Source organism: Cuculus canorus, chromosome 25 (genome assembly GCF_017976375.1).
Source record: "Cuculus canorus isolate bCucCan1 chromosome 25, bCucCan1.pri, whole genome shotgun sequence".
NCBI classification, from domain to species: domain Eukaryota; kingdom Metazoa; phylum Chordata; class Aves; order Cuculiformes; family Cuculidae; genus Cuculus; species Cuculus canorus.
Genome location: NC_071425.1, coordinates 4,097,231 through 4,124,851, shown reverse-complemented (window position 1 = coordinate 4,124,851; position 27,621 = coordinate 4,097,231). Strand labels below are relative to the sequence as shown.

The following is a 27,621-nucleotide window of genomic DNA, read 5'->3' as shown; positions in this document are numbered from 1 at the left end:
CAAGCTGAACCCGGCACCAAAGCCACGCCCCCAGTCCGACCGCGCCCTTTCCACAGGACACGCCCCTCACTAAGCCACGCCCAATCAAAGCCCTGCCCCAAACCTCGCCCCTCACCAAGCCCCTCGCCGAGCCCCACTTCCTCAGATTCCCATCACTGCATGAAGTCCTGCCCCTTCGCCAAGCCCCACCCATCATCAACCCAATCCTTCACCCAGACAACCCCACATAGCCCCGCCCTCTATTCAAGCTCCGCCCTCACTTAGCCCCGCCCCTCGGATTTCATCACTGTCTGAAGGCCTTCCCCATCCTTGTGAGGCCACGCCCCCTCATAGGTCTGCCCCTCACAGCCCTATGTCACAGCTTCATCCTCAGAAAGCCTCGCCCCTTGGACCCCCACCAGTCACGAAGCCCCGGCCCTCATAGCCCACTGTCCCACCTCCTGAAGCCCCGCCCATCTCAATCCCGCCCCTCGAGGCTCCGCCCCCTCATGGCCCTGCTGCTTCCTCCCACAGCCCCACCTCCCGATGCCCCGCCCCCTCAGTTGTGCCCTCCAGGCCCCTCTAAGCCCCGCCCCCTGTAGAACCCGCCCCTCTAAGCTCCGCCCCTTCAAAGGCCTCCACAGATCTCCATCCCTCCCTGAAGCCTGGCCCGCCCCCCGTGAGGCCCCGCCCCTCGAAGTCCCGCCCCATCAGTTATGAAGCCCCACCTCCCAATGCCCACCCCTCAGAGCACTGCCCCTCAAAGCCACGCCCCCCCGCCCGGTGCCCCCTGCTCCTCATACAGCGGTGCGGGCTCAGTGCCTACAGCAGGAGAACCAGCACCAGGCGTGGGGTGAGAAACATTTAATCCCCAGCCATGGGGCCGGTAGTGGGACAGGGTGGGAGGCACCACTGGCAGCCAGTAAACCCCAGGACCCCCCCCCAGCCCCAGGGAGGTGGGAGTTGTGGGACAGCACCGAGGACCCATAGGGCCACCACTGGCCACTTTGTGCTAGCCGCAGCCTGTGAGGGGGCCCAGGCCATGGCGCTAGGGCTGTGCCTTTCCATCCTTGCTACGCCAGATGACCAGAGTGACCAGGAAGGGGATAAGGCAGATGGGGGCGATGATCATGGCCAGCAGCACATCCTCGGGAGGGTCAAAGTAGGCCTGGTGTTCCAGGGTGCAGTTGTGGAAGTAGCGATGGTGGCTCTGGAAGATGTACTGCTCGGCCAGCGCGTTGGGGTAACCGTAGCGCAGGCGGTCAGCCCAGTCCTCCAGGCAGGCCTGCAGCAAGCTGTAGGGTCTGTGGAGAGAGCCGTGGGGAGGGGGACATGGGCACGGGGCTCCTGGCAGCTGTAGGACACCAGAGGTACGGCCCTGTGTCCCCCCAGCTCAGGACAGAGTCATGGAATCACCAGGTTGGAAAAGACCTCTTGGATCATTGAGTCCAACCATTCCTGTCTGACACTAAACCATGTCCCTGAGCACCTCATCTGCCCATCTTTTAAACCCCTCCAGGGATGGGGACTCCACACCCTCCCTGGGCAGTGTCTGTCAGGGCCTGATCACCCTTTCTGTGAAAATTTTTTTCCTGGTGTCCAGCCTGACCCTCCCCTGGTGCAACTTGAGGCCATTCCCCCTTGTCCTGTCCTCTGTCCCTTGGGAGAAGAGCCCAGCTCCCTCCTCTCCACAACCTCCTTTCAGGCAGTTGGAGAGAGCAATAAGGTCTCCCCTCAGCCTCCTCTTCTCCAGGCTGAACACCCCCAGCTCTCTCAGCCGCTCCTCGTAACCCTTGTTCTCCAGCCCCTCACCAGCTTCGTTGCTCTTCTCTGGACACACTCCAGAGCCTCAACATCCCTCTTGTAGTGAGGGGCCCAGAATTGACCTCTCCAGGTCACCCACCTCCCCAGGTTACTCAGGGGTTGCCCTACACCACAGCCAGCCCCACACACGCAGGTGCTGGGTCACTCTCTCCAGGAGCCGGTGGCTATCGGCACAGCCAGTTCTGCCTCCCTCAGATGCTCTCTACCACCCTTGGAGCTTGCTCCATGGGGATCATAGAATCTCTAGGCTGGAAAAGACCATCAAGCCCAATTGTACCTGCCCACTACTAAATCATATCCTTAAGCACTTCATCTACCCATATTTTAGACCCCTCCATGGATGTGAATTCCTCCACCTCCCTGGGCAGCCTCTGCCAGGGCCTGAGAACACTTTTGGTGAAGAAATTTTTCCTAATGTTTAATCTGAAGCTGCCCTGAGGGCAACTTGAGGACATTTTCTCTCATTATCACCTGTCGCTTGGGAGAAGAGACCAACACCCACCTCACTACAACCTCCTTTCAATCAGCTGTAAACAGCGATGAGGTCTCCCCTCAGCCTCCTCCTCTCCAGGCTCAACAGGTCCCTCAGCCACTCCTCGGAGGACTTGTTCTTGGATGGATGGGGCAATGGCTGCCTCAAAGGGTCCCCATATGCCACTTCCCCAGCCGGAGATGTCCCTGGAGCCGCTCAGAGCCACCTGACCCATGCTGCCACATGACTGTCCATCCCACTGCCCCGGCCTTACCTGCTGATGACTTTCCACTCACAGAGCTCCGACGCTGTCACGTTACTCATGAGGTCAACGAAGAACTCCCAGCACTTCTCCGTGATGTTGCTGTACATCTCCTCTGCAGGGGAACAACGCAGACACTGTGTCCCTGCTGGTCCATGCGGGGCTGCCTGGCACCCAGAGGTGTCCCCAGGTGTGGTGGGGTGGGGGACTGGGACCCCCAGCAGCCCCAGGGTGATGCCCAAATGCAAGACAGGCTGCTGCCAGCTGCCCCCATTGTGGCCGGTGCCGGGGGGGGGTGTCTGCGGCACAGCCCAGCTATTTTGGGGACAGACAGAGAGCATGTGGCCAGGAGAAAAGGGTCAGAGCAGAGCTGACCCCGTCCAGGTCATGGTCAGCCCTTGCCAAACCCCAGCACTCACCGATGAGTTGGACGGTCCAGTTGATCTTGGCCACGGGTGGGCTCGTCCTGCCATCCTGGCCAAATCCTTTGGTCTCAGTGCCCGCATGGCAGAGCCCGGTCCCCAGGAACGCTGCAGAGGGGAGGGGATAGGGTCAGCAGGAGCTGACAGGGCTGCTCTGGCAGGAGAAAACTTGTTTTGGGTGTCCCTTGGGGGCCTCTGCAGCTGGCATTTGGGGTGCAGGCAACCACGCTGTCTAGCATGCAGTGGGGCCAGGGCATCCAGCCCCCGGTATGGGCAGGGGCTGTGGGGCAGGGGCCAGCCAGGCTGTGGGCAGCTGCACAAGGCTTCCTTGGGGCTGTCTGGGAGCTGCGAACCCTGGGCCGTGGAGCTCAGCACCGGAGCGAGCCATGCCCCATGCTCCTGGGGAGCCAGCGTAGGGGCCACCCTATCGCCCTGGGCAGCTGCGTTGCAGCCGGACAGGGCTGGGGCAGGAAGAGGAAGCATTGGCCGCAGCCCAGTACTGCCGGAGAGCCCCTCCACCCACCATCTGCCCCACACCCAGCACAGCCTGTCCTGGGTGTGCAGCATATCCCTCTTCTACCCTGCCAGCCGCTCGCCCGCTGGACCGAGGGAACTGTCCTGGCAATCTTCCACCCTCAGCCAAGGGTTCATGGCATGGGCAGCGATACCAGTCACATGGTGGGCTATGACTGGGCCACTCATGGGGAGTTCCGGCATGGCCAGAGACCGGCCATGGGGTGCTCCTGGGCTGGCACAGTGGCTGCGGTGAGGGCAGCCCACCCTGTCCGCATCTCTGTCCCCAACGGCCCCATCCACCCCGGGGGCGTCACGGTTCCTAACCCAGCCTACGGCTTCGCAGGGCTCCCCAACCACTCTTGTGGCTCATCCTCAAGAAGATTGGGGACGAGTGTGACAGAGGACACCCCACAGTGCCTGTTGCCTGCCTGCCACCACCCCAACCACCCTCGGTGCTGCCAAGCTGGCCCCATGCTGGGGTGGGCAGTTGGCCAGGCTGTGCGAGACCCCAGCCCCGGGCCCCACGGGTGGGAGGGCAGCATGGTGTGAGGCACAGAACCTCCTGCTGCCGGCATCCGCAGCCCCGCTCCCTGCGCACTTACCCCAGAGCAGCAGGAGCCCTTGGAAGAGCCGGCCAGAGCCCTTCTGCGCCCGCGGTGCCATCCTGCCAAAGCCTGCCGGCTAACGAGCGGGACAAGGATTTCAATGGAAATAACAGGAAGCAACTCCTTTCCTCTGACAGGGGCAGTTTGACTACAGGAGACGTGTGAAAAATGAGATTGCTCAGCACTGCTTTAAAGCAGCTCTCCCGGCAGGACCCTGCTGCCACCCAGCACGGTGCTGGCTTCCGTGGGCATCACTCCCGCACCCCGGCACCCCACGCCTCACCCGGCAACCCAGAGGCTCCGCTTCCCTCGCAGCACGTCCAGTTTTACGAGGCCGCTATTTGTTTACTTGTGTATTTCTCTTTAATCCTGTCTGGGCTGGGTTGTGAAATCCCTCGTCTCCTGCGTGGAGGGCAGGCAGCCCGGCAGCCGGGGGGAGTGGACCGAGAAGTGTAACGTCCCCCCCGGACAGACGCTACCGCCTGGGCATAGAGGTGGCAAGAGGACACACAGCCCCAAACCCACAGCTCTCGGATCTCCTGGGCACCTGGGCGGTGGTGGTGGCATGATCTGCCCATGAATGCGAAGCCAACACAGCAGGGAGGAAAGGGCAGAGACTTGGCCAACGTCTCTGGTCTTCAGCTGCGACGCCTTCCTTCTGCACCACCCAGCCTGGCGCCTGCCCGGAGCCCCTCACTCCTGGCACAGCTCCCACTGATGGGACCCACATCTCCCTGCAGAGCAGCACTGCCAAGAAGGATCTCAGCCCCGTGGGTTTGCGATGTTCCCACTCGAGGACAGGGTTGAGGCCAAGCGAGCTCATTTCACCTCTGACCCAGAGCAGAAGGCGAGCCCAAAGCTTTCCCTTTAACAGCCACCCACGGGACGTGCAGAGCGTGAATCGGAGCGTGATGAAGCACAGCTCGGAGGGACCCTCCCTGCTGCCGAAAGGCAATTTTGCCGGGCTTCACGCTCCCCGGCAAACATCCTGGCAGAGCTGCCTGACCCACCCTGAGCTGCGGCAGCCACCGCTCCGGGGCACCATGGGACCTTTGGTGGGCGAGCAGCCACATCTGGAAGCCATCAGGTCCCTGCTCTCTGGGGGCTACAGGGCTGGAGCCCCCAGTCTTTGTTGGAGCAGCTGGAGCCTCTGGCTGGGCGGTGGGAGCCTCTGCCAGGGAGACACCCAGTGATCTCAGCACAGCCCCGGCGCTGGGATGGCCTCTCCCCTCCTGGGGCGTCCAGAGGGGATGCAGAGGGATGGGATGGACAGGGATGGGATGGTTACTGCCGGCCAAGGCTTGGAGCTCCCTCCCAGGATGGCATCTCAGGTGCCAATGAAGAGGCTCAGCCCATGCAGGATCAGAACCCCCGTGCCTGGGACCCTTCTCCCGATGCTTTCCCATCCCATCCAGAGTCCTGTGCCAAGCCTCCCTCCATGCCATGAGACACCCAGAGCCCCTGTCCCCCTCTGCCCTGTCCTCCTCACCCTCAGCCCACTCGTCCTGCTCACGAATTCCCAGGGCTGGGAGGGAAGGGGGCTGTTGGCAGCTCCCTGCGGTCACAGGGGCAGCAGCACACAGCGGTTTGAGCCCCTTTCTGGGCTCCGCGGAGCGTGAGGGCAGCCACGAGAGGCACAAGGCAGCCGAGCCCCACGGCTGCCACCACGGCCATCCCAGGGGACAGCCCACCCAGCACAGGCAGCTCGGTCCCCGTGCAGTTGCTGAAGTATTCGGTGTGGACCTGCAGGAAGAACGCGTCGAGGACATCACCAGTCCAGGGGCAGGAGAGCAGCTGGGCCAGCAGCTGGGTGCAGCCGGAGAGCTCACTGTAGGGGCTGTGGAGAGGATGCTGTGAGGCTGGTTTGCCAGCACAGGGACACCTCCACCACACGGCCCTGCTCCAAGCATGGATTAGACACCACCAGGGCTGACACCGCCTCACCTGCTGATCTGTTCCCAGCGACAGCGGCTGCTCTCAGGGATGGCCATGAGGGTGGCGTGGAAGGGGACCCAGCAGTAGAGGGAGATCCAGTCCTGGTAGGTGTCCTGGCAGTGGGCCGGCCCCTCCAGAACCTCTGGCAGCTCTGTGTAGCACCGTCCAGACCATGGGATGCTGCCCTGCTCCCAGCTCTCCCCCCATGGCATGGTTTGGGGGGGAGGGGGGCTGCTTGGGGTCACCCCTGGGGAACTCGCTCAGCTCTGCCCAGCGTGGACCAGGAGCTCCGTATGTGGTCCTGGGGGTCCCATGCTGGGGACTCATGGGCTCAGCCAAGGTGGGACCGGGGTTCTTGCAGGCCGCAGCAGAGACAACGCCAGGCACACCGAGCCTGGAGGTGGATGGGGAGGACAGGAGGGCAGCTCTACTCACCGTCCTCATCCAGGTACAGGTAGAGACCTGGAAGGACAGATGGCACTGTTGGTGCTGGCAGGACCTGCAGGACCATGCAGGGCTCTGTCCCCAAGGGGTGCAGATGTCACCTTCACCAGCAGCAGAGCCCATAGCCACGGTGACACTGTGGCAGTCGGAGACAGAGCCATGCTGGGACAATGGCACCAGCGTCTTACCTTCATCCTCGAGGTCCCCATACTCAGCATCCCCGTGCCCTGCAGCAAGGAGACATGGGGGGCCAGGGCTGCACTGCGGGGGCTGGGATAGTCCCAGTGCCCGGCTGGTGTCATTATAGCCCCAGTGCCGAGTGCCGAACTGGTGTTGGGACAGATCCAGTACCCAACTGGTGCTGGTTGGGACAGCCCCAGTGCCCAGCTGGCATCAGGGCTTGATTCAGGGTGGTCCCACTATGCCGGGACCCCTTCTCCCTCCCCATCCTGAGCACAGCAGAGATGATGGGGCTGAGGAAAGGGAGCAGGAGGCTCCTGGCTCTGCCTCAGCCCTTGCAACTGGGGCAGAGTGGTTTGTGAGTAAAGACCAATCCCGTGGGCAGGGAAGCACCAGACAAATCCTGCCCAGAGCATCCCGTAAGGGAAGGCCAGGAGGGGCCAGGGGAGCTGCCCGTGGGCTGGGATGGAGGGGACAGACGGGCCGTGGACCAGACCCTGTGCCAGAACCCCGGTGGCCTCCGTGCAGCCCCAGTGGCCGAGGGCTGCCCTTACCCCGCTGGAGCAGAGGGAGGAGCAGAAGGCAGTGAAGCCGCATCCCGAGGAGCATCCTCCACCGCCGGGACCGCTGCGGTGGGGCTGGGGCTGCTCCTTGGGATTTATCCCGGTGCCGAGCCCGGGATAGGGGCGGGGATACACACACACATAGGCTCCCGCCTCGCCTGACTCAGCACAGTTCCATCGGGATGCGGGATGCGGGATGCGGGCACCGGTTGCCCTGTTCGTCCCCTGCGGTCACCCGGGCGGGGACGGAGGGGGAAGGACGGGCCCCCCGGGCAGGAAAGCCGCCGCCGCCAGCCCCTTCCTGCCCGGCGCCGCGAGGGGACGGGCGCTGCCCCAAAGGCTCCCCACGGGACCGGCTCGGGGAGAGCCCGCGGGAGACGGAACCGGGCACCGGGCTGGGGGCCGCCGGGTGTGCCCATTCCCCGCCGCTGGGCGGGGCTCTGCGGGCTCAAACGGGGCCGCCCGGATCGTGCGGGGGCACAGAGCGCCCCGCCGGGGGCAGACCCGGGCGGCCCCGGTTCGGCCGGTACCGCGCCGGGAGAGGGGCGGGGCTTCGACTGGGGGCGGGGCTTCAGTTTGAAAGGGGCGTGTCCTCGGCGAAGGGCCATGACGCGTGGGTGTGGTCATAGGCGGGGTTTAGGGGCAGGGGGCGTGGTCTAGGAGCGGAGGGGGCGGGACCACGGGAGGGATCGGCACTGGGTGGAGACATTGGTTGAGGGGGAGGGGCTATGGGGCGGCCATGGGGCGTAGTCACCTGACGGGGCGTGACCACGGGGCGTGGCCATGTGGCAGGGCCAACGGGCGGGGCCGGGGCCATGGAACAGTGGGCGGGGTGATGATATGGTGGGCGGGGCCCATGGGACGAAGGGGCGGGGCAACAGGGCGGGGCCACAGTAGGGCGACGGGGCCATGAGTCAGTGGGCGGGACAATGAGTCAGTGGGCGGGGTTATGTGACGAGGGGGCGGGGCCACGTCCCGAGGGGGCGGGGCCACGTGGCGGGGGTTCCGCGCTGTAACGGAGCGCGGGGCGGTCCCGGGGTGGCCCCGGATCGCGGGGCGGGGCGGTTCCCGGTGCAGTCGCGGCTGCGCAGGGCTCGCCGCTTCCCCCCGCCGCGATGGCCGAGGAGTGAGTGCGGGCCGGGCCGGGGGCGGGGCTGGCGGCGGGGGCCGGGGGTCCCCGGGGTTCCCGGGTACCGCCTGGGCCTGCGGGGCTGCCGCACCCGGGAGGCGGCTGGGGGACCCTCGGATCTTGTCCTGCTGTCTTTGGGGGTCCCCGTTCCCCCTGTTCCCCGGGAGGGATCCTTGTCCCGTTCCCCCTGTTTCCCAGGACGGGGGTCTCCGTTCCCCCTGTCCCCCGGGAGGGGTCCTTGTCCCCGTGGGGGTCCCGTTCCCTCTGTCCCCCGGGACCAAGTCTTTGTCCCATTCCCTGTGCCCCGTGGGGGTCCCGTTCCCGCTGCCCCAGGGCTCCCGGTGCCCCCGGGGGGTCCCGGTGCCCCGGGTGGGGGTCCCTGTGCCATCCCCGGAGGGTCCCTTTGCTCCTGCCTCATATGGTCCTGTTCCTGCTCCTCCCTAGGGGTCCCTGTGCCCCATGGGGTCCCATCCCTGCAGCCCCCCAGATAGACTCATAGAATCTCTACGTTGGAAAAGATCATCGAGTCCAACCATTCTGATCTGCCACTAAACCATGTCCCCGAGCACCTAGATGTCCCTGTGCCCCGATGGGGCTCTCCTCTGTGTGCCTAGGAGGTCCCTTCCCCCCTATGGGACCTGGGGGGATCCCTTCTGTGGACCCGAGCATCCCATTCCCGCTGCCCCGGAGTTCCCGTGCCACTGCCCGGGTGGGTATCTCTGTCCTCGAGGGGTGTAAGGCTGAGGGCAGGAGCAGCTGGGGCTCATTCTGTGCCCATCATTCCCTGGAGCGCTCCTTTCCCTGTTGTTCCAAACCCAGGACCAGCGCACGGTTGTGCAGCCGCTTTCTGCTGTTTCAAGTCTGTGATGCGGTTAAAATCCACAGGGATTTTTCTGGTAGCACTTGTTTACGGGATTAAGCTCTCAGTTATTTGATATTTATTCTTTCTGTCTGTTTACAGCAAAATGGAAATGGCCACTTCTCCAACCTCCAAGTGCATTATATACTGGAAAAGAAAAGTCAAGTCTGAATACATGCGTCTCCGGCAGCTCAAGAGGTTCCAGGCAAACATGGGAGCAAAGGTAACGCTGTTGTGGTGGGAGCTCCAGCTGAGCGGGTGCCTCCAAGAGGCTTTGCTTTATCTTCTGGTGTTGGAGCAGCTGTCAGATGGGCTCTTCATCCTCCAAACCACAAAGCTGTGTTTTGGTTGCAAGCTGGATGGGTCAGAAGAGATCCGTCTGCTCCTCGTGCTCTGTTACCAACCTGAGCTGTGCAGCCAGTGCCGGTCGTTGAGTCAGACAGGGAAACATATCTTGGGCTGCATCCAAAGCAGGGAGACCAGCAGGGTGAGGGGGGGAGTTCTGCCCTTCTACTCCATGCTCATGAGACCTCACTTGCAGCCCTGCATCCAGTTCTGGAGTCCTCAGCACAGGAAGGACATGGATCTGTTGGAGCGAGTCCAGAGGAGACCACGGAGATGATCTGAGGGCTGCAGAACTTCTGCTATGAGGACAGGCTGAGAGAGTTGGTGTTGTTCAGCCTGGAGAGGAGAAGGCTTTGAGGAGACTTTCAAGCAGCTTCTAGTAGTGAAAGGGGCTCCAGGAAAGCTGGGGAGAGGCTCTTGATCAGGGAGTGCAGGGACAGGACGAGGAGGAATGGTTTTCAGCTGAAAGAGGGGAGATTGGGATGAGATCTTAGGAAGAAATGTTTCCCTGTGAGGGTGGGGAGGCTCTGGCCCATGTTACCCAGAGCAGTGGTGGCTGCCCCATCCCTGGAGGGGTTCCAGGCCAGGTTGGATGGGGCTTGGAGCAACCGGATCCAGTGGGAGGTGTCCCTACCCTTGGCAGGGGGTGGAACTGGATGGGCTGTGAGGTCCCTTCCAACCCAAACCATTCCATCATTCTATGATTTTTCAGAATTGGTTCTAACCCTTACTGGATTCAGAGTGAGCGTGGTGAGGCAGTCACACAGGTTGCCCAGGAAAGTCATGGCTTTGAGATCCCTTCCATGCCAAACCATTCTATGAAACATTCCACCTCGCACAGATTTTGATACTTGAAGCAAAATCTCAGTTTTTAGTGTTCTCAACATGTTCTCTTCATTTTTGAGTGCTCCCATCTCTCCTTTCAGGCTCTGTTTGTGGCCAACTTTGCAAAGGTTCATGAGAAAACTAGAATCCTGAATGAAGACTGGAAGAAGCTTCGCGTCCAGCCAGTGCAGCTGATGAAGCCGGTCAGCGGACACCCCTTCCTGAAGCAGGTTTGGAGAGGAAAAGGGCACGGCAGCAGCGCGGGTGGGCTGGAACCAGGGCTTTTTGGTTTGTGCTGGCCTGTGTTGCTCTTGGGCTGTGCCTCACATCCTTCTGGGATGCAGGAACAAGAAGAAAACCCCAAATCCAAAGGCTTTTCTTGTGAAGAGTGACCGCAGGGCCGCACGGTGTTTGTGCTGAAGCGCGGTTTCCCTCTGGCTGTAGCTGCCTCCTGGCACCGGTTCCTCACTCCCCTTCTCTTTTTACTTCTTTCTATTCCAAGTGTACCGTTGAGAGTATTTTCCCGGGATTCCCAAGCCAGACACTGTATATGAGGACCCTGAACACGGTGGCACTGGTGCCCATCATGTACTCCTGGTCCCCCCTCCAACAGAATTTCATGGTAAGGGAGCAGGCTCGGGCTGCAAGATCTTGGCACAGTTGGCGTGTGATTGTTCCGTGACTCTGGAGTGATTGTGCTGCCTTCAGCCCACTTGTTTTGAGCAACGTCTGCGTGAGAGATGACGGAAAGCATTGTTTTAGTTGCTTGTTTTGTTGAATCCTACAAAGCAGCTTTGTATCCACGCTGCCTTACCCAGCCGGTCTCTCCTTTGCTCCCGATTCCTTGGCAAGGCCACCTTTATTTCGCAGGATTAAAGGAGTAAGGATGAGTTTGGGGACTTTTTTGTTTTTTTTTCTTAAGATTTTTCTTCCCTTTTAAATGAAGAGGCTTTTTTTCTTAGGCAGATCCTTTCTGTTGTGGCTCGATTAACCTGCTGGTCTCATTGTAAGGATGCTGCTGAGGATCATAGAATCATGGAATGGTTTGGGTTGGAAGGGACCTTAAAGCCCATCCAGTTCCAACCCCTGCCATGAGCAGGGACACCTCCCACTGGATCAGGGGCTCCAAGCCCCATCCAACCTGGCCTTGAACCCCTCCAGGGATGGGGCTGCAGGTTTAGATTGGATATCAGGAAAAATTTCTTCACTGGCAGAGGCTGCCCAGGGCATGTGGTGGAGTCTTCATCCCTGGAGGGCTTAAAAAAATGTGTGGATGTGGCACTTCAGGACATGGTTTAGCCGGCACGGGTTGAGCTGAAGTTTGGACTGGATGAGCTTAGAGGTCTTTTCCAACCTCAACTGTTCTATGATTTATCTCTTTTCAGGTGGAGGATGAAACTGTTCTGTGCAATATCCCTTACATGGGAGATGAGGTGAAGGAAGAAGATGAAACTTTCATTGAAGAACTAATTAATAACTATGATGGGAAGGTTCACGGAGAGGAAGGTAATGTGGGCACAGTCAGCGCTATCCACTCCATCTCTTCCCAATAACATATTAAAGGAGTTAGGAAGTCAAGAGGTGGCAGCAGTAGCCAGCTTTTCTGTGCAGCTTTTAGAGTGGAAAACAAGGAACGTCCTTGCTGTTCTGCCTTAGAATTGTAGAGTTATGGAATGGTTGAGGTTGGAAGGGACGTCAAAGCCCATCCAATTCCAAGCACTGCCATGGGCAGGGACACCTCCCACTGGATCCCGTTGCTCCAAGCCCCATCCAACCTGGCCTTGAACCCCTCCAGGGATGGAGCAGCCACCATTGCTCTGGGCAACCTGGGCCAGGGCCTCCCCACCTTCACGGGAAAACATTTCTTTCTCTGATCTCATCTAGGTCTCCTCGTTTTCAGCTGAAAACCGTTCCCCCTCGTCCTGTCCCTGCACTCCCTGATCAAGACCCCCTCCCAGCTTGCCAGGACGCAGTCCTGCATTTTGATATCTTGCTCTATTCTTGGCCTGCGGTGCTTTGGAGCTGATGCTTTTGTTCACAGGGGTTCACCGGCATGCTCTGGGATGCTGAAAAATATGCTAGAGGTTAGGAGGAGCTCAGCAACCTCATTTTATCGTGAGCTTAGCCAAGGCTTTAATCAGCCTTCAGAAATAAAAAGCCAGAGTTTCCCTCTAGCGCTGCCTACCCTGTCATAAAACTCTTGTCTGGAAGGAGGAAGCCAGTGGGAAACTGGTATAGCCTGTCCTCACGTTGTTGAGACACTGCTCTTAAGACTCTAGAATTGAAATCCCACCAGTCCCTACGGAATTGCAAGGGAGGTTCTGGCTGCTGATGGTGTCGCATGTGATTTGCACCACAAGGGCCATGAAAGATGATAGCTGACATCTCTCTGTGTCTCAGAAATGATTTCAGGGTCTGTCCTCATCAGCGATGCCGTGTTCCTGGAGCTGGTGAACGCCCTCAATCAGTATTCGGATGAGGAAGAGGAAGGGCACAATGATTCGGAGGTGAAACAGGAGGAAGGGAAAGAGGAGCTGCCAGTCACAAGGAAAAGAAAGCGAATTGTGGCAGAAGGTGGGTTTGGCCACAGAAACAGAGGCTGTGGTGGTCACGTTTTCATCCTGCCCTGCTTAGGTTGTAGATGGCTACTGCTCTCCTGCCATCGCTGGTTTGGTTATTGATGTGTCACTGAGCACGGTAGCCAGCTTGGCAAGTTCTGGTAGTTGAAAGCAGAGCGGGAGGGGAACGGATTGTTCTCACTGTCTTCTTAGATAAGATAAGGAGTCATCAGCTTAAAGCTGGTGAAGAATTTAGATGAATCGTGAAAAACCGTTTGATGGTAACATTAGCAAAACGGTGGGGTACGGTCAGAGGAGGCTGTGGGACCTCTGCTCTCAGAGGTTTAAAAGTGCCGTCCTAGCAGGCATCTGTTGGCGAGTTTGGTAGATCCAGTTCTGCTGTAGGGAGAATGCACCTTGTCAAATCCCTTCCAGACCCATTTTCCATGTATTAGTGTTCCTTTGCCCTCTCCTACGCCACCAGGAGTTCTCAGACCTCTGGTCTGTGGGATTTTCATGTGTCCTGCATGACCTTGGGAATGCTGACTGGTACTTTTGTCTTTGGTTTATAGTGATGCGGGCAGCACAAATACCAGGACCTTTCATAGATATAGAAATGCATTGTCTGCAAATCCTATCTTTGTGAAAATAAACAATGATAATCCTTAAGAAATCGTTAGCGCTTCCATTACGCTGCTCTGAAAGTGGGAAAGTGTACCTGGAAATGGCTTAGCATGACTGCAGGAGAAAAGCTTTATCCGTTGTATTTGGGGTTGTATTTCTATCTCTTAAAATACATTCCTGAACACCTCCTGAAATTGTTGTCTGTAGAAGAAGGTGAGACAAGTTCATGTCCAGCCTAACTGAGAAATTCTCTCTTTTCTTCCTCTCAGGTAACAAGAAGTGTTCAAAGAAGCGTTTTCCAAATGACATGATCTTCACTGCTATTTCTTCCATGTTTCCCGAATACGGCTTCCCAGATGACATGAAAGAGAGGTAGGAGATCTCTATTTGACTCTCACTTTTGTTAGCAACAGCTGAAATCTGTGTTTCGGAGAACAGCACTGTGCTCTGCCCAGAAAACAGAGCTCAGCTGGCTGAGGCGCTGTGAGCAAAGCGGAGTTTGAGCGTTAAACTATGGTTTTAGCCTCAAGGTATCTCGGCCGGAGTGCTACTGGCCCAAATAGAATCATGGAATGGTTTGGCTTGGAAGGAACCTCAAAGCCCATCCAGTCCCACCCCCTGCCATGGGCATGGACACCTCCCACTGGATCCGGTTGCTCCAAGCCCCATCCAACCTGGCCTTGAACCCCTCCAGGGATGGGGCAGCCACCACTGCTCTGGGCAACCCGGGCCAGGGCCTCCCCACCCTCACAGCAAAACACTTCTCCCTAAAATCTCATCTCAGTCTCCCCTCTTTCAGCTCAAAAGTGTTCCCCTCGTCCTGTCCCTGCACTCCCTGATCCAGAGCCCCTCCCCAGCTTTCCTGGAGCCCCTTTCACTACTGGAAGCTGATCTAAAGTCTCCTTCAAGCCTTCTTTTCTCCACACTGGGGGATATAGTCGTGTAAAATGTCCTGAATTAGGAAATCGGGCACATCTGTGGGTGTTCCCATTTGTTGCACAGGTACAGAGAACTCACAGAAGTGTCGGACCCCAACGTGCTGCCGCCGCAGTGCACTCCTAACATAGACGGGCCGTGCGCCAAGTCTGTCCAGCGAGAACAGTCCCTGCACTCCTTCCACACCCTCTTCTGCCGCCGCTGCTTCAAATACGACTGTTTTCTGCATCGTAAGTACAGTCTCAGCCAAATGCTTCCCTTAAAGCCCTTTTCTCCTCCTTTTTCCTCAGTGCTTCAGCCCTCAGCATGCCCTGCTTAGTGTCTGCGCCGCAGTCTTTGGAGGGTGGTGCGTTCCCGGAGTTTGCAGTGGAGCATTAGGAGCTGGCAGGTGCCCAGATAACGACGGCTCTGCTCATTTCCTCAAACGGATTAAACCGACCTGCGTGGCCGTCCCTCTTTCTCACCATTGTTCAGCACGCCGCGTTCCAGCCTCCTGGTAGTTTGTGCCAGGAACGCTGCTTCCACCAGACTTCGCTCATGCTTTGCAAAACCTCATCAGGGAAAGGCAGGAATGTTTCACTTTCAAAGTCTGGACATGCCCCTTTGTTTTGTTGTTGTACAGCTTTATCTTAGGCATGTTCCTGCGGTTTGTGCTGCCAAAGCCTTTGGGATACTGGTTAACTGCTGGACTGCCTGCTTCCCAGGTTCTAAGGGCTCCTTTGGAAAGTCACAGGACTCTTCGCAGTGAATTATGTATTAAAAGCTAGAATATTAACATCTCATGGTCTTTTTATTTCAGTCTGAAAGCTGATCTTTTTCCGACAGCCGCTCCATCCCTAGTGTTTCCAAGGTCCTGCCGCCTCCTTCCCTGCTGCCAAGAGAGCTCTCGGACATTTGTGCTCTCTGCCATGAGCTCCCGTTTGCCCTCCTTGAGCTCCTGCTGCCCTCGTCCTTTGCAGCGTGGGGGGAGACTCATGGAAGATGCTAATAATAAAGAGAATTATTATTTTTTCAGCTTTCCATGCCACTCCTAATGTGTACAAACGAAAGAACAGAGAGACCAAGATTGAGCCAGATCCTTGTGGACCGGACTGTTTCCTCTGGCTGGTATGTGTCTGCATTGCTGCTTTTGAAACCCTGAGGGAAGTGGCCGGACCTGCCCTGTTCTGCAGAGCCCTGTGGGTCCTCTTCACAACTTTAATGACTGGATCTGTGGGAGCGAGTCCAGAGGAGGCCGTGGAGATGATCCAAGGGCTGCAGGACTTCCTGTAGGAGGACAGACAGAGAGAGATGGGATCATTCAGCCTGGAGAAGAGAAGGCTGCGGGGAGACCTTAGAGCAGCTTCCAGGACTGAAAGGAGCTCCAGGAAAGCTGGAGAGGGGCTTTGGATCAGGGAGTGCAGGGACAGAACAAGAGGGAATGGTTTTCAGCTGAAAATGGGGAGATTGAGATGAGATATCAGGAAGAAATGTTTTGCTGTGAGGGTGGGGAGGCCCTGGCCCAGGTTGCCCAGAGCAGTGGTGGCTGCACCATCCCTGGAGGGATTCCAGGCCAGGTTGGATGGGGCTTGGAGCAACCGGATCCAGTGGGAGGTGTCCCTGCCCACGGCATGAGGTTGGAACTGGCTGGGCTTTGAGGTTCCATCCAACCCAAACCATTCCACGATTCTATGGTTTTTCAGAATTGGTTCTAACCCTCACTGGATTCGGGGGAGCCTGGATCCAAACACAAAACTTACCAGGTGTGTATTTTAGTAAATCTCAAATGAAGATTGATTTCTTAGCGGATGGGAAACTGAGGTGCCAAATGATTTCTCTGAACTCAGTGCAGCATTGGAAAAATGAAACCCAGGTTAAAAAATGCTGCAGAAGGAATTTAGCCCGTGTAGGGAAGGCTCGGGCTGTTTTAAAAATGATCTTTTGGCGATGCAGCCTAGCTGGGCTCCCAGGGATGGGAGCTGCAAACTGGAGGAGCTGGCTGCAAGCAGCTGGGTGCGCTTGGTGGTGTCTGAGCTGCTCAACAGGATGAGATCCAGGGTATCCCTGGGCTGGAGCAGAGAGAGAGGCCAGGAGAAGTCCATGGCCAGGGCAAGAAGCAGGGCAACCAACTGGAGGGCCAGGGATCTTATTCCAACTGGGCAGCGATGCCGAAGGAAGCAAAGTGGAAATGTGCAGTGCAGGCAGCTGGCAGGGCCTTGGCACACGCTGAAATGACCACACATGGTAGGTTTTTCCACCTTCTCTTGGTGACTGCAGGGCAGGGCTGGTCCCAGCACCTCTGGAAGAAGCTTTCTATGTTCCCTAGTCATCTTCTTCTCCTTTTCTTCTGCTCTGGTTGCAGGAAGGAGCCAAGGAGTTTGCTGCGCTGCATAACCCCAGGTCCAAGTGCTCCGGGCGGCGCCGCCGGAGGCATCATGTAGTGGGCACTTCCTGCTCCAACACCCCGGCTTCCACTGTTTCGGAGACAAAGGAGGGTGACAGCGACCGGGACACGGGCAACGAGTGGGCCTCCAGCTCCTCGGGTACGATGCCCCCCGTGACTTCCCCTCTCCTGTGAGTGGTGAGGAGAGGTGGCACCTCACAGCTGGGCTCTCGCTGCCGTTCCTCTGTGTCCACCACAGGGGTGTGGGGTTCGGAGCCAGAACACAGCAGCGTTTCCAGCTGGGCTTACACAAACACAAGGGACACCAGGCTCTGCCCTGGCCGCTGTGGGATTCGTTGTCATAAAATCATGGAATGGTTTGGCTTGGAAGGGACTTCAAAGCCCATCCAGTTCCAGCTCCCTGCCATGGGCAGGGACGCTCTGCTGGATCCAGTTGCTCAAAGCTCCATCCAACCTGGCCTTGAACACCTCCAGGGATGGGGCATCTCCCAGGAAAGAGGAATGTTGCCAGGCAAAGCAGGAGCTTTGCTGGGACCTGTAAAGCCAAGAGCCCTCGGCTCTGAGCACCTCTCCTGGCTGTGTACAAGGCAGATGCTCCGGGCAGGGCAGTGCCTGTGCCATGGTGCCTTCTGCACGGCTCTCTGCTGTGGCGCAGGTCAGGGGAGCTGCCAGGGGCGAGTGCGTCCTCGGTGCCACAGACGAGCGCTGAGCTGCTCCTGCCGCACCAGGGCTGGGGTGCAATGAGCTCTGTTAGGGCAGAGGGTTTCTGTATGTCTGGGGCCTGTCTTGGGAGTGAGAGGAGAGAGCAGCTTCCGTATCCTCAGGCCTCTGGTGCAGTTGCTGTTGTTGGGACTCTGTTGGGACTCTGGCATGAGGTTCAACAAGGCCAAATGCCGGGTCCTGCATTTGGGGCACAGCAACCCTGTGCAATGCTACAGACTGGGGGAAGAGTGCCTGGAGAGCTGTATGGAGGAGGAGGACCTGGGGGTAATGGTTGACAGCGACTGACCATGAGCCAGCAGTGTGCCCAGGTGGCCAAGAAGGCCAATGGCATCTTGGCTTGGATCAGAAACGGTGTGACCAGCAGGGCCAGGGAGGGGATTCTCCCTCTGTACTCGGCACTGGTGAGACCGCACCTCGAGTACTGTGTTCAGTCCTGGGCCCCTCACCACAAGAAGGATGTTGAGGCTCTGGAGTGTGTCCAGAGAAGAGCAACGAAGCTGGTGAGGGGCTGGAGAACAAGGGTTACGAGGAGCGGCTGAGAGAGCTGGGGGTGTTCAGCCTGGAGAAGAGGAGGCTGAGGGGAGACCTTATTGCTCTCTACAACTGCCTGAAAGGAGGTTGTGGAGAGGAGGGAGCTGGGCTCTTCTCCCCAGGGACAGAGGACAGGACAAGGGGGAATGGCCTCAAGCTGCACCAGGGGAGGGTCAGGCTGGATATCAGAAAAAAATTCTTCACGGAAAGAGTCATGGGGCACTGGAACAGCTGCCCAGGGAGGGGGTTGAGTCGCCTTCCCTGGAGGTGTTTAAGGAACGGGTGGATGAAGTGCTGAGGGACATGGTTTAGGGAGTGTTAGGAATGGTTGGACTCAATGATCCAGTGGGTCCTTTCCAACCTGGTGATTCTATGATTCTGTCCTGGGCCAGCCCTTGAAGGAGAGGGTGGCACGGTGGCTCTGGTCCTGCTTGTGAGGGGAGCACCACCACCATCCCAGCTGGCGCTGGGCTTCCTGGAGGTAGGAGCACATGGCAGGGGCTGGAGCTGGGGTGAAACAAGGTGTCAGGCACTGCTGGAGGAGCACTGCCCTTGGAAGCTGTGATGAGGAGGGTGTATTCTTGGTGAGCCACTGGAACAGGTTGCCAAGGGAAGTTGTGGCTGCTCCATCCCTGGAGGTGCTCAAGGCCAGGTTGGATGACTCTTGGACAGCCTGAGCCAGTGAGATGTCCCTGCCCATGGCATGGGGGTTGGAACTGGATGATCTTTAAGATCCCTTCCAACCCAAACTATTCTATGAATCTATGATTCTCCCGTGTTGTGTTCGGCCTAACATCTGCTGTTCCTGCCAGAGGCAAATTCCCGCTGCCAGACCCCCACCAAGCAGAAGCTGAGCCCAGCCTCCTCCCAGCTCTTTGTGGTGGAGACACCGCAGGAGCCCGTCGAGTGGACGGGAGCCGAGGAATCACTCTTCCGCGTCTTCCACGGGACCTACTTCAACAACTTCTGCTCCATCGCCAGGCTGCTAGGAACAAAGACGTGCAAGCAGGTGGGTGTCCGGAGAGCGCCCAGCCCCACGGCACGGGGGAGACTGTGGTCACCGCCTGCCTGCTGGTTTGTCTTCTCTGCCCCAAACCGCCTCGAGGGATGCGTTGCATCAACACTTTGTGGACCCTGGGGTGTTATCCTGCACTACTGCTGCTGTTGGAGAAGGAGCCCTGCTCATGCCTGGTGCTTTTCGCTTTCTCCACTCGTTTCCCAAGCAAGAGAAGTGATGACAGCCATGGTCAGCGAAACTGGGGGCAGGACTGCCTGCTTTACTGGTCCAGAGACTGGGATTCCCACTGTGTGTGCTTCCTCGCTTTCTCTCTATTTGTGCTTTAGATGAAAACAACTCAAATACACTGAACTTTATCCTTTTTCCTGCTGTTGTTTTGGTAGGTCTTTCAGTTTGCAGTGAAAGAATCGCTTATAACCAAACTGCCAACAAACGAATTAATGAATCCATCCCAGAAGAAGAAAAGGAAGCACAGGCAAGTGTTGGACAAGTTGTTTTGTTTTTAAAATGCAACCAGATCCACTGCTTTATGTGCCAAAGCTTTCCCGGTAATCCCCATCTGGCTCCCATCTGTGTACACATCCCGCTGTCGTGGGGGTGCTGGCAGGGCGCTGGCCCCTGCTCTGCCGCGGTGCTGGGAGGCTCAGCCCCAGCAGGGGGAGGGCAGGATGGACCCTGGCTGGAGTGCTGCGCTGCTGCCAATACCGCTGTCCTCCCAGCAGCCTTAGCCTCGGCTCCCTGACTTATAACCTCCTTTTTGTGTGCCATTCCCAGTGCGTTCTGGCTCTGGCATATGCCTTAAATAACTTCTGCTGTAGCTGCGCTGTTCTCATCTTTCTCTGCTTTATGACTGGCTGATGGTTATTAATGCATGAAGCTGCCAGACGGGCTTGCTGGCGGCGTCTCTCTCCCGGTGCAGTGCTGACCTGCGATGCTGAGCCATTGTGGCCGCTCTTTGTGACAAAGAGGAGGCTGAGGAGAGACCTTATTGCTCTCTATAACTGCCTGAAAGGAGGTTGTGGAGAGGAGGGAGCTGGGCTCTTCTCCCAAGTGACAGAGGACAGGACAAGGGGGAATGGCCTCAAGCTCCGTCAGGGGAGGTTCAGGTTGGATATCAGGAAAAAATTCTTCACAGAAAGAGTCATGGGGCACTGGAACAGCTGCCCAGGGAGGGGGTCGAGTCGCCTTCCCTGGAGGTGTTTAAGGAACGGGTGGATGAAGTGCTGAGGGACATGGTTTAGGGAGTGTTAGGAATGGTTGGACTCGATGATCCAGTGGGTCCTTTCCAACCTGGTGACTCTATGATTCTATGAAGACTGGCAAATCCCCTCTAACCCTCTCTGTTTCTCTTCAGGCTGTGGGCTGCGCACTGCAGGAAGATTCAGCTGAAGAAAGGTAACGTTTGCTGGCTGTGTCACGCGAGGTGTGAGGCCGCTTGCCTACAGGAGTGGAGTTTTCTATCTCTGACTGGTGCAGCGGGATGGTCAGATCCTGCTCTCCAGCCCAGCAGCAACGCAGAGGGAGAGCGGTTCCTCAAAACTGGGCTCCTTGGAGTGCCGTGGGTCAGCTCTGCTCTGGCTGCGCCGTGGCAATCGCTGCTGTGCCAGTGCTCTCTGTGAGGCTCTCCGTGCACTGTGGTCTTGCTCCAGCTGGAGGGGAGGCAGAGGTTCGGCGAGCAGATCAGACGTGTGCCCTGTGTTTGTAGTCACAGCCACGCCATCAGTGGGTGCTGGGTGCTGCTGGGCTCCCTGCCCTCTGCAGGCAAACAAGGAGCTTGCACCTTCTCTGCTCCAAAGTGCTGGGTGTGCTGCTTTTAAGCGTTTCTGCAACGTGTGACTTCTAATCCGGGCATTTCTTTTGTCCTAGATAATTCGCCTACCCAGGTGTACAACTACCAGCCCTGCGACCACCCTGAGCATCCTTGCGACAGCTCCTGCCCTTGCATCATGACTCAGAATTTTTGCGAGAAGTTCTGCCAGTGCAACCCTGACTGTAAGGAGAAACCTGGGACTATCAGGCAGGGAAGCAGCCGGCTTTCCTGACACAGAGCTGAGGGAGGGTGCAGAGCTGGGACGTGCTGGAAGTCTGCTTTATTCCTGCATTCACTGCTCATTCCAGCCATAGCAGATTGATTAGCAGTCTCCTAAAGTCCAAGGGGAAACTGTTCCATGCTGCCCTATGGCTCTCAGCTGCTGGGATAGCATAGAATCATGGAATAGTTTGGTTTGGAAGGGACCTCAAAGATCATCTAGTGCCAAACCCCTGCCGTGGGCAGGGACACCTCCCACTGGATCAGGGGCTCCAAACCCCATCCAACCTGGCCTGGAACACCTCCAGGGATGGGGCAGCCACCACTGCTCTGGGCAACCTGGGCCAGTGTCTCACCACTCTCATCATGAAGAAATTCCTCCTTATGTCCAGTCTAAATCTGCCCCTCTCCAGTTTATCCCCGTTCCCCCTCGTCCTATCCCCACAAGCCTTTGTAAACAGTCCCTCTCCAGCTTTCCTGGAGCCCCTTTCAGGTACTGGAAGGTCACTATAAGGTCTCCTCTGAGGCTTCTCTTCTCCAGGCTGAACAACCCCAACTCTCTCAGCCTGTCCTCATAGGGAAGGTGCTCCAGCCCTTGGATCATCTTTGTAGCTTCCTCTGGACCCCTTCCAACAGCTCCATAGCCTTATGTTGAGGATTCCAGAACTGGACACAGTACTCCAGATGAGGTTCTCATAGGAGAATGCATGTGTGTATCCAGTATCACAGTCCACGGGTGACGCTGGTGGTTCTCCAAGAGCAGTATACATGCCCAGCTGTTTGTGTGGGAGTTGGGCCACTGCTCTTCCATGGTTATTTCCCCTCTATGGGCTTCCATTCCCAGCTCTGCAATGGAGAAAACTGCATGCGTCCACATCAGTGGGGTTTCCGAGGGTGGATTCGTTAGAGTTTATGACACAGCTTGAGGCTGGAAGGACTACAAGGTCACTGTTTGTTTTCAAATTGCACATAATTAGTCCCAAGAGGCAGATCAGCATCTCCAGTCATGCAGGTGGGAAGGACCCTGTGCATAGTCTGTGCTCTGCTGGGTGTGAGCAGTGCTCGGAGATCCCGTGCACAGAGTATCTTGGGATACAGGTTGCCCAGAGACACGGTGGCTGCCCCATCCCTGGGGCCAGGATGGATGGGGCTTGGAGCAACCAGATCCAGTGGGAGGTATCCCTGCCCTTGGCAGAGGGTTAGAACTGGGTGGGCTTTAAGATCCCTTCCAACCCAAACTATTCCATGATTCTGTGATTTTCTTCCAGCTCCTGAGTGTCTGGGCTGCCTCACATTTACTTTGTCTTATTTTGCTTCTAGTGAGTGCTGGTCCTGGTGACTTTGGGGGGCAGGAAGGGCACTTTAAGGGGGCTCCTGTCTCTGCTGCCCAGTGCAGGGTGGGTGCAGAGCTCTTCATTAGCACAAAGGCACCTTCCTTATCTTAGCAAGGTGATGGGCAGGCAGCGTGGCCCCTGCTTCAGTGCCTGCCAGGGTGAGACCTGACTCCAGAGGAGCCTCTGTGGGGCAGGGACACACTGCGTGACCCCTCTATTCTCTACAAAACTTCATAGTGCAAAACATGGACTGTGTTGCTGCAGGTCAAAACCGCTTCCCAGGCTGTCGCTGCAAAACTCAGTGCAACACCAAGCAGTGCCCGTGCTACCTGGCTGTGCGGGAGTGTGATCCGGACCTCTGCCTGACCTGCGGGGCTTCGGAGCACTGGGACTGCAAGGTGGTCTCCTGCAAGAACTGCAGCATCCAGCGAGGCCTCAAAAAGGTATGGAGAGCTTCTGGCTCTGGATTGCTGGCAGAAGGTGAATAAACGGAGCTCCTGCTGCCTGGGAGAAGGGATGGGAGCCACCCGCAGTGAGGATGTTGGGGAGAGAAGCTCTTCTGTCCCTGGCTTCTATAGCACTTGATGTGGAGCATGGGTTCTGGGTGTGAAAATCAGGAGATGGGGGTTCCCTGAGGAAGGATGGGAGCAAGGGAGTGGAAAAAGTGACTCCAGCTATAAATTAGGTCTTGAATTCTGCTGATCAAGGCGAGGGGACTGCAGGTAAAAGAGACAAAACTTCAGAGAAAGATGCCAATTAGTGGGTGTTGAGTAACGTGCAGCTCCGGCCTCCTGGTGCTACAACTTGTGAGTGTGCAGGGAGCCATGTGTCACCCTCAACCCACAGATGCTGGATGCACATGGGCAGCCTTTGCTCCCTGACCCTGTGGTGCAGGGGTTTGGACAGAGTAGCCTGCACAGCACAGCCGGGCACTGTCCCAGCACCAGCCAGTGCAGCTGTGCTGGAGGTGCAGAGCCCTTTGCTGTCGCTGCCTGGCCCGCCCAAGGAACAGGGTGTTATCGGAGCGCTGGACCTGCCAACTGTAATCATTTTCTTTTCACCTGGGCTTCAGCATTTGTTGCTGGCGCCGTCGGATGTTGCCGGCTGGGGGACTTTCATCAAGGAATCTGTGCAGAAGAATGAGTTCATCTCCGAGTACTGTGGTGAGGTCAGTGTTGGGGCTGCGTGTTAAGGAAGATGTGTTTAGTGCCGGGGCTTCCTCCGGCTGGGGGGACAACATCCTTTCCCCAGCTCAGCTTTGTCCATGGGCTCCCCCTGACCAGGCTTAGAGGTTGAACCTTTTAGGGACCCATCTCAGCACCTCTAGGCCCTCTGCTGTGGAGCCCAGCTCTTGATTCTGTTCCCTCCCCGGGAGCCTGGCAAGCTCCCACCCGCTGCAGTGCGATGTTGTTTCCAGGAGGGAGGTGGGTGCTGCAAAGGTGGGTCCCTGCCCCATAGAGGCTCCTCCTGAGCCGGGTCTCACCCTGGCAGGCACTGAAATAGGGGCCACGCTGCCTGCCCGCCACCCTGCTAATGTAAGGAGGGTGTCTTTGTGCTAATGAAGAGCTCTACGCCCACTCTGTGCTGGGCAGCAGAGAAAAGAGCCCCCCAGAATGCCTTCCTGCCCCCTTCACTGTCCCCTCGGGCTGAGTCTCTCAAGGTGTTCTCCTTCTCCAGCTTATTTCCCAGGACGAGGCTGACCGTCGCGGGAAGGTCTACGACAAATATATGTCCAGCTTCCTCTTCAACCTCAACAATGGTAACGCCTGGGCTGCAAGAGGCAGAGGAGACTTGGGCTCTCTGACAGGGGGATGTCACCTCAGCAGCAGGTCTTTCACGCTGCGGTTTTCTTTTTGTTTTTATGTTCTTAATAGATTTTGTTGTTGATGCCACCCGCAAAGGCAATAAAATCCGCTTTGCCAATCACTCAGTGAACCCCAACTGCTATGCCAAAGGTGAGAGATCCCTGCCTGCTTGGGTCTCGGTAAGGGAAGGCTCTCGAGGGTCCTGCTCAGCTCTGGGATTGCAGCGGATTCTCTGGGGTCATAGAATCATAGAATGGTTTGGGTTGGAAGGGACCTTAAAGGTCATCCAGTTCCAACCCCACTGCCATGAGCAGGGACACCTCCCACTGGCTCAGGCTGCCCAAGGCCCATCCAACCTGGTCTTGAACCCCTCCAGGGATGGGGCAGCCAGAGCTTCCTTGGGCAGCCTGGGCCAGGGCCTCCCCACCCTCGTTGTGAAGAATAGTGGTCCCACTGAGGCTATTGGAGCAGCAGAACTTGAAAGACCTGGACAAAGTCTCCTCCTTTCTGCAGGAGATGATGTTCATGCTGGTGAGGGCCCTGCTCAGCTCTGTGGTGGCCTTGGCCTTGCGAGCAGCAGTCGCTGCTAGAGAGTGGCTGGAAGCTCCCTGGGGAATGCTCTGCTCCTACTCGACACGAGCTCGGCTGCCGTGGCCCCCCGGGGATCAGCTGCTGGCCAGATGGGGTGAAAGGCTGCAAGACTTCATGGCCTGAGTTGGAGCCGCACATCTCTGATGTTGTCTCTCTGGTTGCAGTTGTGATGGTGAATGGAGACCACCGGATAGGGATCTTCGCCAAGAGGGCCATCCAGGCGGGAGAAGAGCTCTTCTTTGATTACAGGTACCCTGGGGAGCAGCCAGCAGGCGACGGGGGTGCAAGGCTGACCCTGGTTTTTTGTGTGCATGTGTGTGGGGAGTGCGCTAGGTCATTACAGCAGCCGTGACTTTCCTGTCTTGTAGGTACAGCCAGGCAGACGCCCTGAAGTATGTTGGCATAGAGAGGGAGACTGATATCATCTAGGTTCCATGCGGGACAGTCCCCCGCGCACCTTGCTGCTGCACCTTGTAAGCAATGCCATGTTTGCTTCACGCTGACATGACCTGCTGCTGTTCCTGTTGCTCTGTGTGTGTCACAAGTGCTGTTTTCCATCCAGACGTCCAGAGAGAAATTTGGGGCAGGAATTGTGAGCGACTGCTGCTGCTGCTGCAGTGGCAGCTTTGCCAGCTGGGGGAGACTTGCTTTACCGGGTGGTCTCCTCAGGCTGGAAGGAGTGGAGCCTGTGGACCAAGGCAGCTGGGGCTTGAAGAAGTGGTTCAGGAGGAGGGATAAATTCTCAGTCTATTTTCTTCTTGCTGCTGGAAGAATGCAAGCAAGCGAGGTCCCACCTGCACCGAGATGTGAGCACGGCTGGGATGGAGGAGCTGGTGCTCCCCTCCAGCCTTGTCCCCTGGGATAAGCTCTGGTCTCTTCTTGCTGCTTGTTTTGTCCTGTCGACAAGGACAGCAGCAGGATTGGAAGCCATAAAGATGCAGCGGACCACAAATTGCTGTTGCTGAGGCTCTGCCCCAGCGGGCTGGGGGACGGCAACCGCCTGGGGATGGGGAGAGCAACACTATGCAAGATGTCACTTTGGGGAGGGACACCGCTGAGCTGGATAGAGACAGTGTCCAGCGTGCTGCTGCGAGCACAAGAGGGGCCCAGAGGCAGCAGGAAGCTCTTCCAGCCTGCGGTGTGGCTGGGATGCGGGTGGATTGGCTCGTGCCGTCCTCGGCTGGTGTGGGGGTGCTTCTGCCAGGCAGCTTTGGGGCCGCAGGGAGGCTCCCACTGACTGCACCCAGAGCAGGGGTGAGGCTTCGGCCACCCTGACCTCACAATTCCAGAGCTTATTCCTCCACCCTCCTCTGCCGGGACAGTCCCTTTTGGAGTGGCACGGGCTCTGTGGGAGGTGTTGGGGCAGGTCCCCTTGCACAGGACCTATTGAATGTTGCTGGGCTGAGGTTTGAAGGAAACCTACCTAGGGGTTTCTGACCTCCTGGCCCTGGGGATAAAGGGGGAATGTTCTCTGAGCAGGGTGAGGTTTGGCCTTAGCACCCCATGCAAAAAGACAAAGAAAAAAAGCACTTTAAATTAATCCTTGTCAGCCAGCAGCCGAGCTCCTTGTCTGCTTTGGGGATGGAGGGACCACAGGCGTCCTGGATGGCTGCTCCTTTGCAAAGGTATTGCTCCAGGCCTGGGATGTCTGGATGGGGACTCTTCCCCTGAGCAAGGCCTGGGGTGATCTGAGGGATGGGACCGTCCCTTAGGAGCCACACATGCTGCCATCCGGGTGCCCAGCCTGGTGCTGGAGGGCAAGGAGCTGGATGCCCAGTGCTGGGCTCTTGGGAGGGCAGGAGGAGCCCAGCTGAGCCCTGATGAGGCCCTGTGGGGCCTGGAGCCCCTCATCCTCTTTAGGGGGAGCAGTGTTTGTCTGGAGCTGCCATCCAGAGGTGAGCAGCGCTGGAGCCCTTGCCCTGCTCCTTCGGGGAATCGCAGGGTTCCAGGGCGCAGCCTCCTCTCAGCTATGTCATCCACGAATGCAGAGAGGTGCTGGGGCTGCCCCGGGAGCTGAGCCCTCCCTGGCACAGCCCTGTGCCATGCCTGGCAGGCGAGGCTGTCTGTCCATCCTTCCTGCTGTCCGAGATGCCCTCCTAGGGCTTGGAGGGGTTTGGGTCTGTCTGGAGCAGCGCTTGTACCCTGGCACCTGCCTGCGCCCCCCTCCTTGTTGCCCCTGTTCCCCCCAGCCCTGCCCTCAGCTCAGCGTCCTCTGCCACTTTGGCCATATCTGCACTATGCCAGGCTTGTGTCTGTGGTTTGTTGACAGTGAATAATAATGCACTTTAAAAATAATGTGGCTTGTAGCCTTTGTTATAATAAAGTGGTAGCAAACATCATTGTGTGGCTTGTTGGCCTCTGGTGGCCTGGGGAGCAGTGGGGAGAGGTCCCTTCCCTGTTTTTCCTGGGCTCAGCCCGGCTGCCCACACCACGGCAGTTGGCATCCTGGAGCCCAGTGTGGCCAGCTGCCCCATCCTGGCTGTGGCCAACTGCCTGCTCCAGCTCGGGGCTCGGAGGTGGCAGAGATGTATTAGCAGGACAGCAGGACCTGCTCGTGTCCGTACAAGCCTAGCGGTGCGCTGAGCTCATCCAGTTCTCTCCATCCTACATTTAAGCGGAAAGAGGGGAAGTTGAGACGAGATATCAGGAAGAAATGTTTTGCTGTGAGGGTGGGGAGGCACTGGAACAGGTTGCCCAGAGCAGTGGTGGCTGCCCCATCCCTGGAGGGG

General features: G+C 57.8%; 3 protein-coding genes across 10 annotated transcripts; 1 reads left to right on the top strand and 2 right to left on the bottom strand.

The window, feature by feature from the left end:
* Nucleotides 1-822: 822 nt before the first annotated feature.
* On the bottom strand, nucleotides 823-4,495 carry RAMP2 (receptor activity modifying protein 2). Of its 3 annotated transcripts, none has more exons than XM_054088082.1 (5): nucleotides 4,364-4,491; nucleotides 4,078-4,156; nucleotides 2,957-3,067; nucleotides 2,550-2,652; nucleotides 823-1,283 (listed from the first exon to the last, which is right to left on the bottom strand). In XM_054088082.1, the coding sequence occupies exons 2-5, from the start codon at nucleotides 4,136-4,138 to the stop codon at nucleotides 1,028-1,030; spliced, it is 531 nt and encodes a 176-aa protein (XP_053944057.1). In that variant the 5' UTR covers nucleotides 4,139-4,156; nucleotides 4,364-4,491; the 3' UTR covers nucleotides 823-1,027. The 3 variants fall into 3 exon arrangements, with proteins under 3 accessions (XP_053944057.1, XP_053944056.1, XP_009553673.2); XM_054088081.1 differs by having other exon boundaries at nucleotides 824-1,283; nucleotides 4,078-4,228; nucleotides 4,364-4,495; XM_009555378.2 differs by lacking the exon at nucleotides 4,364-4,491 and having other exon boundaries at nucleotides 824-1,283; nucleotides 4,078-4,347.
* Nucleotides 4,496-4,686: 191 nt separating this feature from the next.
* On the bottom strand, nucleotides 4,687-7,721 carry LOC104054467 (receptor activity-modifying protein 1-like). Of its 6 annotated transcripts, none has more exons than XM_054088079.1 (4): nucleotides 7,194-7,721; nucleotides 6,451-6,595; nucleotides 6,025-6,166; nucleotides 4,921-5,917 (listed from the first exon to the last, which is right to left on the bottom strand). In XM_054088079.1, exons 2-4 carry the CDS (start codon nucleotides 6,524-6,526, stop codon nucleotides 5,590-5,592), a joined length of 546 nt encoding a protein of 181 aa, XP_053944054.1. In that variant the 5' UTR covers nucleotides 6,527-6,595; nucleotides 7,194-7,721; the 3' UTR covers nucleotides 4,921-5,589. The 6 variants fall into 6 exon arrangements, with proteins under 6 accessions (XP_053944051.1, XP_053944050.1, XP_053944049.1 ...); XM_054088078.1 differs by having other exon boundaries at nucleotides 6,451-6,477; XM_054088077.1 differs by lacking the exon at nucleotides 7,194-7,721 and adding an exon at nucleotides 6,648-7,167 and having other exon boundaries at nucleotides 6,451-6,514.
* Nucleotides 7,722-8,192: 471 nt separating this feature from the next.
* Nucleotides 8,193-27,233, top strand: EZH1 (enhancer of zeste 1 polycomb repressive complex 2 subunit). Its single transcript, XM_054088073.1, has 20 exons — nucleotides 8,193-8,328; nucleotides 9,293-9,413; nucleotides 10,462-10,590; nucleotides 10,863-10,982; nucleotides 11,746-11,866; nucleotides 12,761-12,934; nucleotides 13,812-13,914; nucleotides 14,545-14,708; nucleotides 15,494-15,585; nucleotides 16,820-17,000; nucleotides 18,928-19,124; nucleotides 19,517-19,608; nucleotides 20,488-20,528; nucleotides 21,000-21,125; nucleotides 22,761-22,939; nucleotides 23,569-23,664; nucleotides 24,174-24,255; nucleotides 24,371-24,451; nucleotides 25,057-25,141; nucleotides 25,261-27,233. Exons 1-20 carry the CDS (start codon nucleotides 8,318-8,320, stop codon nucleotides 25,319-25,321), a joined length of 2,256 nt encoding a protein of 751 aa, XP_053944048.1. The 5' UTR covers nucleotides 8,193-8,317; the 3' UTR covers nucleotides 25,322-27,233.
* Nucleotides 27,234-27,621: the final 388 nt, after the last annotated feature.

Bases quoted from the DNA above. Each gene is read 5' to 3' on its own strand.
- RAMP2 (XM_054088081.1), bottom strand. From the start codon at position 4,138: ATGGCACCGCGGGCGCAGAAGGGCTCTGGCCGGCTCTTCCAAGGGCTC. The intron at 3,068-4,077 runs GTAAGTGCGCAG...TCCCCTCTGCAG, and splicing joins AGGGCTCCTGCTGCTCTGGG to CGTTCCTGGGGACCGGGCTC. The intron at 1,284-2,549 runs GTAAGGCCGGGG...CTCTCTCCACAG, and splicing joins GAGTGGAAAGTCATCAGCAG to ACCCTACAGCTTGCTGCAGG.
- EZH1 (XM_054088073.1), top strand. The intron at 11,867-12,760 runs GTAATGTGGGCA...TCTGTGTCTCAG, and splicing joins GAAGGTTCACGGAGAGGAAG to AAATGATTTCAGGGTCTGTC. The intron at 14,709-15,493 runs GTAAGTACAGTC...TTATTTTTTCAG, and splicing joins ATACGACTGTTTTCTGCATC to CTTTCCATGCCACTCCTAAT.
- LOC104054467 (XM_054088076.1), bottom strand. From the start codon at position 5,849: ATGTCCTCGACGCGTTCTTCCTGCAGGTCCACACCGAATACTTCAGCA.